General features: G+C 34.8%; 1 protein-coding gene across 1 annotated transcript; it reads left to right on the forward strand.

The window, feature by feature from the left end:
• The first annotated feature begins 812 nt into the window (after window positions 1-812).
• On the forward strand, window positions 813-12,748 carry LOC126828006 (cytochrome P450 3A29). Its single transcript, XM_050557588.2, has 14 exons — window positions 813-1,046; window positions 1,908-2,004; window positions 2,749-2,801; window positions 3,905-4,001; window positions 4,952-5,068; window positions 5,176-5,267; window positions 6,011-6,156; window positions 6,523-6,647; window positions 7,006-7,114; window positions 7,750-7,907; window positions 8,401-8,489; window positions 9,632-9,769; window positions 9,946-10,108; window positions 10,757-12,748. Exons 1-14 carry the CDS (start codon window positions 973-975, stop codon window positions 10,829-10,831), a joined length of 1,533 nt encoding a protein of 510 aa, XP_050413545.2. The 5' UTR covers window positions 813-972; the 3' UTR covers window positions 10,832-12,748.
• The last annotated feature ends 198 nt before the right edge of the window (window positions 12,749-12,946 follow it).

A 12,946-nucleotide genomic window follows, 5' to 3' on the forward strand; every position in this document is an offset into this window, starting at 1 on the left:
CACTAGGTAGTGTCATATATATAAATTAGATTTGCAACCCCATCGTGTGACGTGGTGACCCAAACAGTTTTGTTGGCACAGGGTCGTTTTTCCAGGAGATCCAGAGAGTGGTACATATATATTACTTTCTGGTTGCCGTGACTAAAAGGGTGTATTGAGTTTCTCGGTGTCTATTTATATCTGATCCCAGCATTGGCCGAGAAAGTTCATCCAGATTTTCCGGCGTGGTTCCCCCTTGTCAGTGAGGCAGGACGGAGGGCCTGACAAGGACAGCTGTCTAGTCGTTTGGATGGGACGAAAAACCGAGGTCCTGTGTACACATTGGCTTGCACGTAAAATATCCCTTGACAGTTGGAATTCGATAAAAGAGTAGGCCGTAGTGCCGCTGTCCGGGGAAAATTTCCCTCATAGCATATCTTCATTAGTCCAGTTCGGAGCAGATCAGTTGGGCGTTAAACCCCATTTCATTTCATTTCTATTTATATCTTAAGAAACTTAACATTCTTATGTACAACCATAGACTAATTATAATTCCACTCAACGCATTGTCTCGTGCTTTTTATTCAGGACTTGCACATGTTATTTTGTATTGTTAATCTTAAAGTATTGAGTACTCTTAAGTAAGACCGATATTAATGCATGTGTGGTGTACACAACAATGGCTATAAGCAATGAGAAGCTTGGATATTGTCTAGCTAGTACTTATTTGACATGATCAAACACACAGCTTATGTTACCATATGTGTACAAAGCACACACTGATCAACGTACATTAAATATTGTATAAATGGAGCACGAACGATTGAACAAGGTCAAACAGGACCTGTTATCAAGCTAGTGTGACAACTATGATATTTTAGACACGACCTTTCCCTGTCTGCATGTAGTAATAAACGGATAACTTTTCGTCAGACGGTTTATTCGTTATAAATACACTTTTTCTACCGTAATGTTTTAAATCATCAGTGAATCATGGAGTTTGTAAATGGATTAAAGGTGCCGGCATGGGTGGTAGTTTCTCTTTCGTCTATAGTTTCAATTTATATGTAAGTAGGCTGTCGTATATACAATTTGTCCCATATCAATAATGATAACAGTCTATATGTCGGTCAATCATTTTACGTTGAATGAATTATTTTACATCTTCACTTCAAAGGTTTTTTTTTCTGTTCATTCATATGGTGCATAAATTATGAACATGTATATTCGCCTGTGTATAATATATTCTATATATATATAGTATACGTAGTATACAGTGTACTGTTTCGCATAAATTTTTACTATCCAGTATCCTTACTGTATGAGTAAATGTTAACATCATATTGGAAAAGCATATTTTACTCCGGGGTAACCTGTTACATCCCTTCGATTTAACGTTCTTTTTTTTCATAAATAATCTGTAGACGTAATTTGTTTTTCGTCCTTTGCGGGTTTAGATTTTTATAGTTAGATTTACCTTGGGACTGCATCATTAACGATGTATGTAAATATAGCTCAGTACTTCAGTACATGTAAACTTGGGAACAGCATAGACTTTCTGCACGGTTACATTTCAATATTTTGTAAAATCTACAGATTGGTATTTCGGCCACTCTTTATGTATTTTATTAACCCAGTCGACACAGAAAAAGTAGGACTTTAAATCCATATAATTTCAGGTTTTTGTATAAAACAATATTATAGTATTATAAAATATTCTTTTACTGAATCATATACAACACATTCTTGTCCTAAAATGTACGGTTATATTAATGTGTTTCCGGGTAAGATGAGAAATAAATTATAGGGTGTCAGATGTCTCCTGGACGACCCCCATCTGAACGTTTTTTTACATCTTTCCTCTCCACTTGATAAAATGAATGTATTGAGTTTTGAAATGATTGTACCTTCCTCAATTTTCTTAATAGATTTTCAACATGGCCATATTCACTATTCAAATCCTTGAAAATACCTGGACCAAAACCTATACCATTTTTCGGGAATCTCCTTACATTAACCAAACAGGTACAGTATCATCGTATATTTACTTTAAAATTTGAGTAATTTAGTGATTATGCATTATACATTTTATACCCAATTGTATCTCTGTGATGTCCATTTTATTACACAATCCACTGCACTGGTGACGCTGCCGCCCGTATATGGGATCCGAGGTCATCTACTAGCCAGTTGGGATTTTTCAGCGTGGTTTCCCCTTGTCAGTGCTGCGTGGCGGAGTGTATGTCAAGTCGTTCGGAATGGACAGAAAAAAACACCCCGCTATGGCACATTGCTTACAGAAAAGTAGGACGTTAAACAATTTCACTAGCTAGTTGGCATAGGCTTCTGAAATCCTGGTCCAAACCAATGTTACAGATAGCTATAAATATGCTTGCTCTATCTATAACACCACATACCTTTTTCATGAAGAGTTCTGGATATAACTAACAAACTTATGTAGTATTGTTATGTATAATGACAGGTTGTATTGATTTAGATCGTCATGTTTCCAGATGTAACGTGAAGTTCGCCGTTATGTCAAAACGATAAAAACACGACGTTCGGCGACATGTTGGCGTGCTGGCTTGTTTGCCGATATCGTAAACTGTTCACATATCGTGGACTTTCTCGGCAGCATTTCATTTTACTGCCGTAACAGCGATTTTTATCTCGTAAGTGACAGGACGTCTTCACTCTCCTGTGCATTTATTAATGATACAACGAATGAATGTAAACGTATTTAAAGATTATTTTATGGTACATTTGTAGGGGTTTCATACAGTACATCAAAACTGGACGAGACAATATGGTAAAGTCGTAGGGTGAGTCATATTTTTCGGTCTATGTGCTTTCTTGTATTACTCATGCTGGCAGTACAAACAGAGATCCTTAAAGTTGCGAATTTTGTTTATTTATCTAATGATTGTTTATTGTTGACGTTCTTTGTCAGTATTGTTGTTTATTAATAGTGTTATATAGTGCTACTAAATCTAATGTTACCGATAGGTAGTCACTTCTTGAATTGATTACTGTAGTTAAAATCAAAAGTATCAAGATGTTTGAACCGTCTGTATATTCAATCGGTTACTTTAGTCGGCAATATACCCTTGCATTGGTAAGTAAACACTTCGAAGCAGCCTATATATACGAGGAACATTCCGCGGCCATACTAAGCAGTGACCAATGTTAATCATTAAAGGGCGCATGGCTCTATTTTTGGAACCTTGAAATAGCCAAAACTGGTCCTAAAAGCACATATTTATGTAATATGAATGTATGCAAAGTGATTTATATTCAATTTTTGAAGAAAAAAAAAATATTGTAATTTCTAATCAATTATGTTCAAGTTGAACGACAGTCGTTTACGCCTGCTTGGTGCGTTCTCCTCGTTTTTTAAATTATTATTTTGTCATTTCTGAATCAGCCTTTACTAATTACTTCCACATTGTGTTGTAGGATATGTTTTATTTGCTCATTATAAAATGGCACCCGAAATCATGGTGTACATTCTGTACGCTTTTTTAAATTATTATTTTATTGTCATTTCTGAATCATCCTTTACTAATTACTTCCACATTGTGTTGTAGGATATGTTTTATCTGCTCATTACAAAATGGCACCCGAAATCATGGTGTACACGACTCGTGTACTGATTATAAAATGTTAATTGTGTCCTAAATATTGAATATTAGGATCCTATAACAACATCAATATTGATTGAAACAGGTCAATATTGAATTCCAATTTGTGTTTTTAATTTTGAATATTAGGGAAAATATTGAGTTAGATACTTAGCAGCTTGTGTTTTGTAATTTGCACTTAATATGATAATTATTCATGGACTCTTTCAATCATACCCGTTCGCAGGTTGTGCTTTATAATTTGCATCCAATCGTTGAGCAGCCTTTATCCTTCATTTTTTTAGATTTTATGAAGGTCGTCACCCTTGTATGCTGGTGTCAGAAACATCCATGATAAGGGAAATATTGGTGAAAGACTTCAACTCTTTCCGGAATAGAAGGGTAGATACTTATCAATATAATGGGCTATTTTGACAAAACGTACAAATAAACGGTAACGACAAATTTTGAAAAGTAATTATGAATTTTTAAGGAAATTTCCACTACATTTTATAGATTTAAAACTCAAGAGGCAGTATATACCATAGTCATGCAGGACTCTTAAAAATAACAAAAATCTGACACAACCAAAATTTGTAGGAATGTCTTTTTAGTTACCATTTAAACGTCCATGTTAACAGTAAAGACATAACGAAAAAGACACAAATTCATTGTCATTAATTTGACTTAAGATGTCTAGATAAATGTTTGAATACCGTTAGAAAGCATAGAAAGCGATCATGCAATATCATTTTAAAAAGTACCTCTTGTTTTTCCTTTTCCGATGCAAGAATTTAATGGCCAGTTGAAAAGCACGGTAATTTTTACTGAACTTTTTCAATTTTAAAATGAGATTTTCAAGTTCAAAATCGTGAATAAGCAGTTTTACCATGTAACGGAATGGACATTTTGACCACATAATTTGGTACATGTATATCGATTTTTATTTTGAATAATAACCTTGTCAAATTATCGGCCCAAAGAAGGTACTTCCATGCTGATGTACAGTATATAATTTTTTTATGCCTGGGAAAATTTTATATATCACATCTCGGGTATACTATTTTTTTCCGTTATTTGTACTTTTTGTGAAAATAGCCCATATATTTATCTAATGGAATTCCAGTTGAGTGTATCATTAATTGGAAATAAATTTCAAATGTGGAGACCTATCAATCATGAATTGGCCAAGATTATAAACTGGATTCATTATCATACTTTAAAAAACCCAAAGCTGTTTGTAAATTTAAAGATTATCCTCTTCCCAGATCTTACCAAGACAGATACCACACTTTATGCATTCCGATATTAACCTATACAACTACATGTAGGTATTACTATTTATCTTTCAGAATATTCAAATAGCTGGGTATCCAATGGATTCTGGGATATTACAACAAAGAGACGACCAATGGAAGAACACAAGACACATTTTAACACCGGCTTTTAGCTCTTCAAAATTAAAAAAGGTTGTTTATTATATTTATTTAACTTAATAAATATTTGGAGGTAATTAGATGGAGAGGGTAAACAATAGATAGTTTATAAATCTATAGGCATGTCATGTCTATTCCAGATGGTTGGTCTTATTCAAGACTGTGGTAATATTCTGACCAATAAATCTCAGGAATTAGTGAAGAAAGGTGATGATGAAATTGAACTATACAGGTTAGTTATTTCGGTCAAAAATACATATAAATTATTATGAAAAGTTGTTTATCGTTGCTTGCTGCTAGTTTTATTACGGGACCAGGAACTGATCGCCAAGCGCTAATCATCTTGTTGTTTTTTTTAAAAAAGACCAAGACTCCGGTAATTCAATTACGATCGACATGCTCTATTTGTCTTTGCACAACTTCGCATTTATTGACGAAATTCGATTTTTATATGCCGTAGCTGGTGTTGATGACGTCATGATCGTGTGTGTGTGTGTGTGTGTGAAATAGCTTTTTTTAACGTCCGCTTCCACCGAGGTAATATCGCAGACAACGCCATAATCCGTCCCTTGTCCATATTATAGAACTATCTGCTTGTTTACATTCTAATATACGGAAGAATAAACTGATAAGATAGCACTTGTTTTTCTGTGTGGTTCTTTTGTAGGGTATAAGGCGTAATATTACTTGAGACTGTATTTACAATTTACAGTGCGTTTTATGGGTTGGGTTTTGATATCCTATGGATAATTTATTTATTTGTCTAATAAAATGGAATTTCATTAAAGTGCATAAGTTTAAGATTTTGAGAAATACGAGTATAATTCATTTTTATTTTAAATTAAGACATAACCTCACAAACTAATTTGGTAGCGACGGAAGGGACGTAATGAAAAGAACGTAGTCCTTATTATAGTTAAATGATTGGCTGTTTGGCGCATTATACTTAAAATGGAATAATTGCTTTCTTCGCAGCCATTTTTCTGCTTACACAATGGATGTTATTACAAGTACTGCTTTTGGAGTGAAGATTGATGCGTACGATAAAAATGACCCCTTTATAAAGAATGCTAAAGCTTTCACTACCCTGAATTTTGCAGGGCTCTTGTTTATGACGTATTGTAAGTATAAACTATAAATATTTTTATGTAATGGGTGAGTGGGTATAAAATACCATGAAAAAAGAAAACACACTCCCTGTACAGTAGTGAATGCAGGCTATTTGGTTTGCTGGAGGGGGGAGGGGATGATTTGTGTCATTTATCTGGTCATCAGCTACGTCACTCCAAACAACAAAAATCTCAAATTTGCACGTCTCATACTACTATTTAGTGTGTGTGTGTGGGGGGGGGGTGTAGCCATCGCCACCTGTATCCCCCACTGGCTACAAACTCAACAAAATTGTTTTAAACCTGGTAGTTATTTGTATAATAATTAAATACTATGGGACACTTGATATATAATTATTTCTGAATTTTTGTTTATAGTTCTAGCGCCTGGCCTCCTGCCTTTTCTGCTTGCTCTCAAAATAACAGTTGTACCCAAAGCTCCACTTGACTTCTTCATTCAAGTTATAGACGGTGCAATAGCAGCAAAGAAAGAAAGTCTTGACGTGAGGGTTTTTATTTTAGAAAATAATTGTATTCAACTTTTTCAATTGCGAGTGGGGAACTGGCTGTCTACGGTTTTAACCTTTTATGCAATCCATTGAGGATTGCGACTCTGCTGGTAGTGATTGCCTTGAAGTGATCTGGTGTAAATAGCTCCGACTTTATGGTTCACGTTCAGGCCAGGCCATCTCACGTCATTTAGCCAGGTGGTAAATCAGAGACGTTGGCATATGTCGATATTCATTTTATTCCTTTAGTTTCATTTTACGTATATTCAAATAATATGTATGTTAATGGATGAGCAATATGATTAATGAATGAGGAATGTGAGATTTTAGTATTTTTCTATTATTCTTTTAGCCACGTTTTGATTTGCTGCAAGCTATGTTAAATGCCAGCGAAGACAGTGACCCAATAGAAGACGATGGTTTAATGAGTTCATTGGAGGTTAAATCCACCAATAAAAAAGGTCGAGTTTATGCTTGTCTTATTTGTTCTGACAGGGAAGATAATTAGTGCAGTGGTGATTTGAAATTTGTTTATCTGGTCAAACAGTAAGATCTTACTGTGTAAAAATAGTTTAATTGTTTCCTTTCACATCATATGAGAAATGTATATAGTAAATTAAGAAACAGATGGATCAGACAAACGATGTACGTCGGAATTAGTCTCACTAAACCAGTCTAGTAACTTCCAGTAACATAGTCTGATAGAACTCGCAATTATAATTTAAGTCCATTCCTACAAGTGTGACGTAATTTCTAGAACGTGAAATTGTTCGTAATCACTAAGTTGCAGTGAATGACTCGGGTAGTAGTGCTCACTCTAACTACCGTTATCATTACAAGGATTTGCCAATGAATAACACATACTTTTATCGATTGATAGAATCGAATTGAACGATTTGTTCCAGATCAATGAACAGCGTCATAATCTTTATAACTACGACACTACTAAGTATGGGATAAACCTTTTGTTAAGCATAAGCATTTTGGGTGAAATTGGACTTGTCCGAAGTGATTCCAGAACCGTCGATGTATGTTAACTAACCTGTCAATGCCGGCCTGTATCTGTCTATAACATTTAAATATCTGAATATTACAGGACTGACCAACGGAGAAATACTGGCTCATTCTGTAACGTTTTTCTTGGCTGGGCATGAAACAACGGCAACAACGATGACGTTTTTAGCTTACGAACTGGCGTTGCATCCCGATATACAAAATAAGGCTACAGAAGAGATTGATAGAGTTCTTGGAGATGTATGATTATTTCTATTGTTCATTGATTTTAAATATACATATACATTTATGACAGTGGATGGTTATACCATGTGATACTGGCGCATATGCGGAGGGGATTAACAAACCTCAACAACCCCTTTTGATTCTTAAGCCTTACATTGTCATAAACTAAGTTGTGCTTTTCAAGCTGTGGTAGAAATAATGCAAACTGCAAACTATTCTTCAATCAAGAACACGACTTATTAATAAAATTTGTCAGATGTTTGAGTGTCAGTGGTATTATGCAAACCGCTAAATAATCAGTCGTCCTTAATTAGTCTTTTATCATGTTGATTGTTGAATATTGCTACTCTAAGTAAATTTGACCCTAATCAATTGCGGGCCGGTTAATGCGCATACATTTTGTATTAGCTAAGTTTGAATTCCAGGAAGATTTGTATTCCATTCGATATCATGTATAGCCTCATTACTCAATTAAAAAGTTTATTTGCGGATTTTGTTTATATTTCAGAAACCTTGTGATTATGAAAATATACAAGAGCTAGTCTATCTTGATATGTGTTTATCTGAAACATTACGTCTATACCCACCAGCAACCAGGTAGGCCCAAACTAAGGGTGTTTTGTGCTTTGTCTGGTGATCTTATAATTACCGGCCGTCTTTGGGAATAGCATGCAAACTACTATATTGTGAAATAAACTATAACACATACTTATGAGGTACCTGTTTTTTCCATAAGTATGTGTTACAGTTTATTGCTCTATCTAGTTACTAAATGCCTCTCAAAGATTATATTGTGAAAGTTGCATCTCTAATGGAATATCAGCTCAAATATGGTTCAATTCCGTTCAGTCTTTACAAAGTTATGAAACATTGAAATTTTATTGAACTAGGTTGATCGAGCCTAGCGTAGAATCCTGATTGGCCGAATTTAAATCAGATTGAATCCAAGTCGGCAGTTTATCTAGTGTTGATATTTTTATTTTTATTTCTTAAACATGCATTAATCAAGAGCTAAATCTGCCTATTACAGGTCTTTCTTTATGCCTGAAATGTTATCTAAATTATTAATTAGACATTAATTAACTTATCCAGACCATAATCAACTCTCGATGTCATCGCTAGTCTGCGATATTTACTGGATTAGGATCCTATTTGCTGCTCAACTTTCATTTATGATTAAATCAAGAAATGGATAATCGAGGCTATGTTTTTTTTATCGTACCGACTTTAGTAATGATGATTTGGGCTAGGCCCAAAATTCAATCGCTAAATACTCGGTTCAGAGTAGATCAATTTGACTGAAATTTTCAGCAAATTCCCTTTACATTATCTAGTTTTTAACTATTATAGTGAGAACTGCCAGCTCTTTATCTAATCTCCCATAACGTATCTTTAATTAAATGTTAAATAATCAATCTGAGTACATAATTAGCGTGTATTAAGCCGTGAGAAATATGATATTTAATCTAGCGAAAATGCAAATGACGCATCGAACTTGTAAGTAAAAGTAGATGTAACAAACTAAGCATGATATTCCAAACCTCTCTATAACCAGTATTACAGCCAAACCAACATTTTGTTATTATTAACTATAACACAAGCTTATGGAAAACATCTACTAATTTATTTGGGCGGCGTTTGGAAGAGTATTTTCTCAAACGGTGAGATATTATCATGTAATAGTTTATTGCTCTATTCGGTTACTAAATGCCACTAAAAGATTATTTGTATTATTATAGGTTAGAAAGAACAGCATCGGTTGATGTGACACTAGATGATATCAAAATACCAGCTGAAACAATAGTAGTCATTCCTGTTTATACAATACATAGAGATCCTTCTATATATGATAATCCAGATGACTTTATACCAGAAAGGTACATTGTTAATACTAAAACTATACATATCCTTTCATTTGATATAGCCAATTAGAACTGCATTTAGTATAGTAATTGAACTTTTTTTCATGCAATATCCTAGTAGCATCTTATACCAGAACAGCCGCTTTTAATTTTAAGATCTAACTGTTTATGTTTCAACGTTTATTCGACAGGTTCAGTCCCGAAAAAAAAGCAAAACTTGGTGCATATCATTACATGCCGTTTGGATTGGGGCCTAGAATTTGTATTGGAATGAGAATGGCAGTTTTAGAAACCAAACTAGGAATTGCTCGACTTCTACAGAAATTTAAGTTTTCCACCTGTGACAAAACTATGGTACGTTATGATACAATATTTAGTTTCTGTGTTTGTTGATGAGTTATGTCCCTTAAAATTAACACACGGCGACGTTACAGTTCAGAGCAAACGAGGCGGGTCAGCTTATAAAACCGGGCAATATTATTGGAACAACCATCATTAGCTTTTCAGGATTGCCACACTCGATTCGCTATGTTAAAATTTAAGTGCTCTGTGGCCATTCTGGCACCGTTTAACGACACTTAATTCTGGAGGGTTAGTCCATCTGATAAACAAGCCCAAAGTTCCCGACTCTCCCCTGTCCGAATTCTGTTACACGACGACTATCAGTAGTCCATGGGAAGAACCTGTTTAAAATAGTTATTAGTCATTTGGTTTCTTATAGCCATAAACTATCATCATGACTAATTATAGAGTTGATAAAATATGGTACCTGCACCCGCTCTAATGGGAAATCAAATTCAATGTCCATACAAACTGACAACATAAACCTTTGCCTTTTTATGTACCTGCACCCGCTCTAATGGGAAATCAAATTCAATGTCCATACAAACTGACAACATACACCTTTGCCTTTTTATTCCCTTTAGTGTCACATTCTTGTACTGATTGTAAGACCATAATTTCATATGAATTAAACGCACTGTATCTAATTTTATTTTTCAGATACCATTAAAGTTTCGTAATTCGACTCTGTTACAAATAGACGGTGACGTGGTTCTTAAATTTATTGCACGATAATGAAAACGTGTACTCCGACCAATTCAGCTACATGACTAACGGGAGTGGTAGAAATTTAACCGTTAATAGATAGTAGTTTGAGTTCCGAGGTGTTCTGGTCGTCTGATGAAAACTCTGAGGAATGTTTTAAAAAATGAATAAAAATGCGAAAGACGCATATCGTGTAAAGCATTAACAAATCTTAAAGATTAAAACAAGATACAATACAATTTTAAAAAAAAATTGTGTTTTATTAATGAAATAAATAAAAATCAATATATCCATAAATCGTGAAATATCTACTTAAAGCATATGATATTTTTAAACAATATTATTTTTATTCAGGTTTGTAGCCTATATATACTCTTAAAAAAAGTAGGGTATATTCAGAAACAATACAAAACTGCAGAAATACACTGCTGTTTTTATAAGAGGTAACCAGTGTATGTTAATAACAAGCCAATTGCATACACGTGAACCTACACGGTTCATATGGACGGCTTATCTGACAGCCCCATTTCACTCGCAAAGGGATACACCGTCAAAAGTGAAAATGGACGTTTTTGATTTTTATCTTAATAATGAGTAATTGCCCCACCAATCCTCAGACATTCAGCAATTAGTCGTGGCATGCTCCTAATCAACAGTCCAATCACGATTTGGGGCAATCTGACCAACTCCTCTTGCAGTGCCACGGCCAATTCTTGCAGTCTTGTCGGTTGACGTTGACGTCGACGAACACCTCTCCCGATCAAATTAAACGTAACACACTAAAGAAAAGATACGCTAAACAGTAAATCTTATGCAAGAATCGACAGGAAAGCAAACATGGATAGGATAAACCAGCACTCGGCAGTTTTCATCAACCCTTCGTTGAAGTGGCATGTTTGACAATGAACCCCTCCCACGTGTATGGCGCTATTGCGTGTCGCATGTGCAGCTCAGTGGTTCTGTTGGGGCGATAAGTTCTTCATCTGTGAACATACTCTCAAAGCATGTCAAGTGTCCATGACTATTTATCATATCACAACCTGCATAGGTAATTGCATTTCATTATCCCTTACTTTTTTTAAGAGTATATATTAAACCCCTCTCCACATGTATTTACATTTTATAAATAAAACAATGTACAAGTGTAACATAATTACAGTCAGTATGGGTAGGCCTACTTAGTTTACCCAAGTTTTGATGATTTCGAAATACGAGTGGACAGTTTGAAAAATATTCAGCGATATCTCCGTGTAGTCAGTTCCATGCAGTAAGATGATAGTGTTACCGTGGGTAGACGGTAGATTGTTTATTGTTGAGGGCATCTGAATGTAAGGTATAATACAAAAAATGTGTTCACCTACTTGGTGGCTATATTTACAGGTTCGATCGTCAGAAATATGACAAAAATTGTGTCCGTTTAGATAGCCTAAAAGAGAGGCTCGGTTTACAATGAATGATTTGGTTTACGCGATACCCAAAAGTAAACGATTTTGCTTGTGCTGAATCTTGTGACATTATTTCAAATTGGAGGTTTTTAGTGATGTTGAATTTTTAGTGTTTACACTTCCATTCTCTACTTGACAAAGGTATGGAAGAATTATATTTGTTTTACAGGTAGATTGACTTTACGGAGATTAACATGTTCGCTTTTTGTCAAGAATAAATCTTATGTCTTCTGCGTCTCATTGTTAGCGTAATAAAACCGGTTTATATACAAGTGTCTAGCTGGTACTCCTTACAACACCACATATGGACCTAAGTGTATTTAGTTGTAGGTGCTCTAATTTTAATTTTTCAGCTGGATGGTTCGAGCAGTTGTCCCAGATGACGTCATTATATAATCAAACCCAAAGCCCTGTATGTAGTTCAGACTGAGTCTCTAAACCCTGATGTATCCTGTAGTTCGGATAGAGTATCTAAACCATTGTGTACCCTGTAGTTCGATGTACCCTGCAGTTCAGATAGAGTGTTTAATTAATACATGGTCTCTAAAACATGATGTACCCTGTAAGCCAGATAGAGTTTCTAAACCATGTTTACACTGGAGTTGGTATAAACCATAGTTTTGTAAATAGGGGGTCGATCGTCAAATGAATATGAATTTTACGATATGTTAATCGACATATTTTCTCTTAAATGAATATA

This window comes from Patella vulgata, chromosome 7 (genome assembly GCF_932274485.2).
Source record: "Patella vulgata chromosome 7, xgPatVulg1.2, whole genome shotgun sequence".
Classification (NCBI taxonomy): Eukaryota; Metazoa; Mollusca; class Gastropoda; family Patellidae; genus Patella; species Patella vulgata.

What these genes read in the sequence shown, in the direction of transcription:
- LOC126828006 (XM_050557588.2), top strand. Translation starts at nt 973, where the DNA reads ATGGAGTTTGTAAATGGATTAAAGGTGCCGGCATGGGTGGTAGTTTCT. An exon ending in TCTATAGTTTCAATTTATAT is followed by an intron (nt 1,047 to 1,907) that starts GTAAGTAGGCTG and finishes TTTTCTTAATAG; the next exon opens with ATTTTCAACATGGCCATATT. An exon ending in TTGATAGAGTTCTTGGAGAT is followed by an intron (nt 7,908 to 8,400) that starts GTATGATTATTT and finishes TTTATATTTCAG; the next exon opens with AAACCTTGTGATTATGAAAA.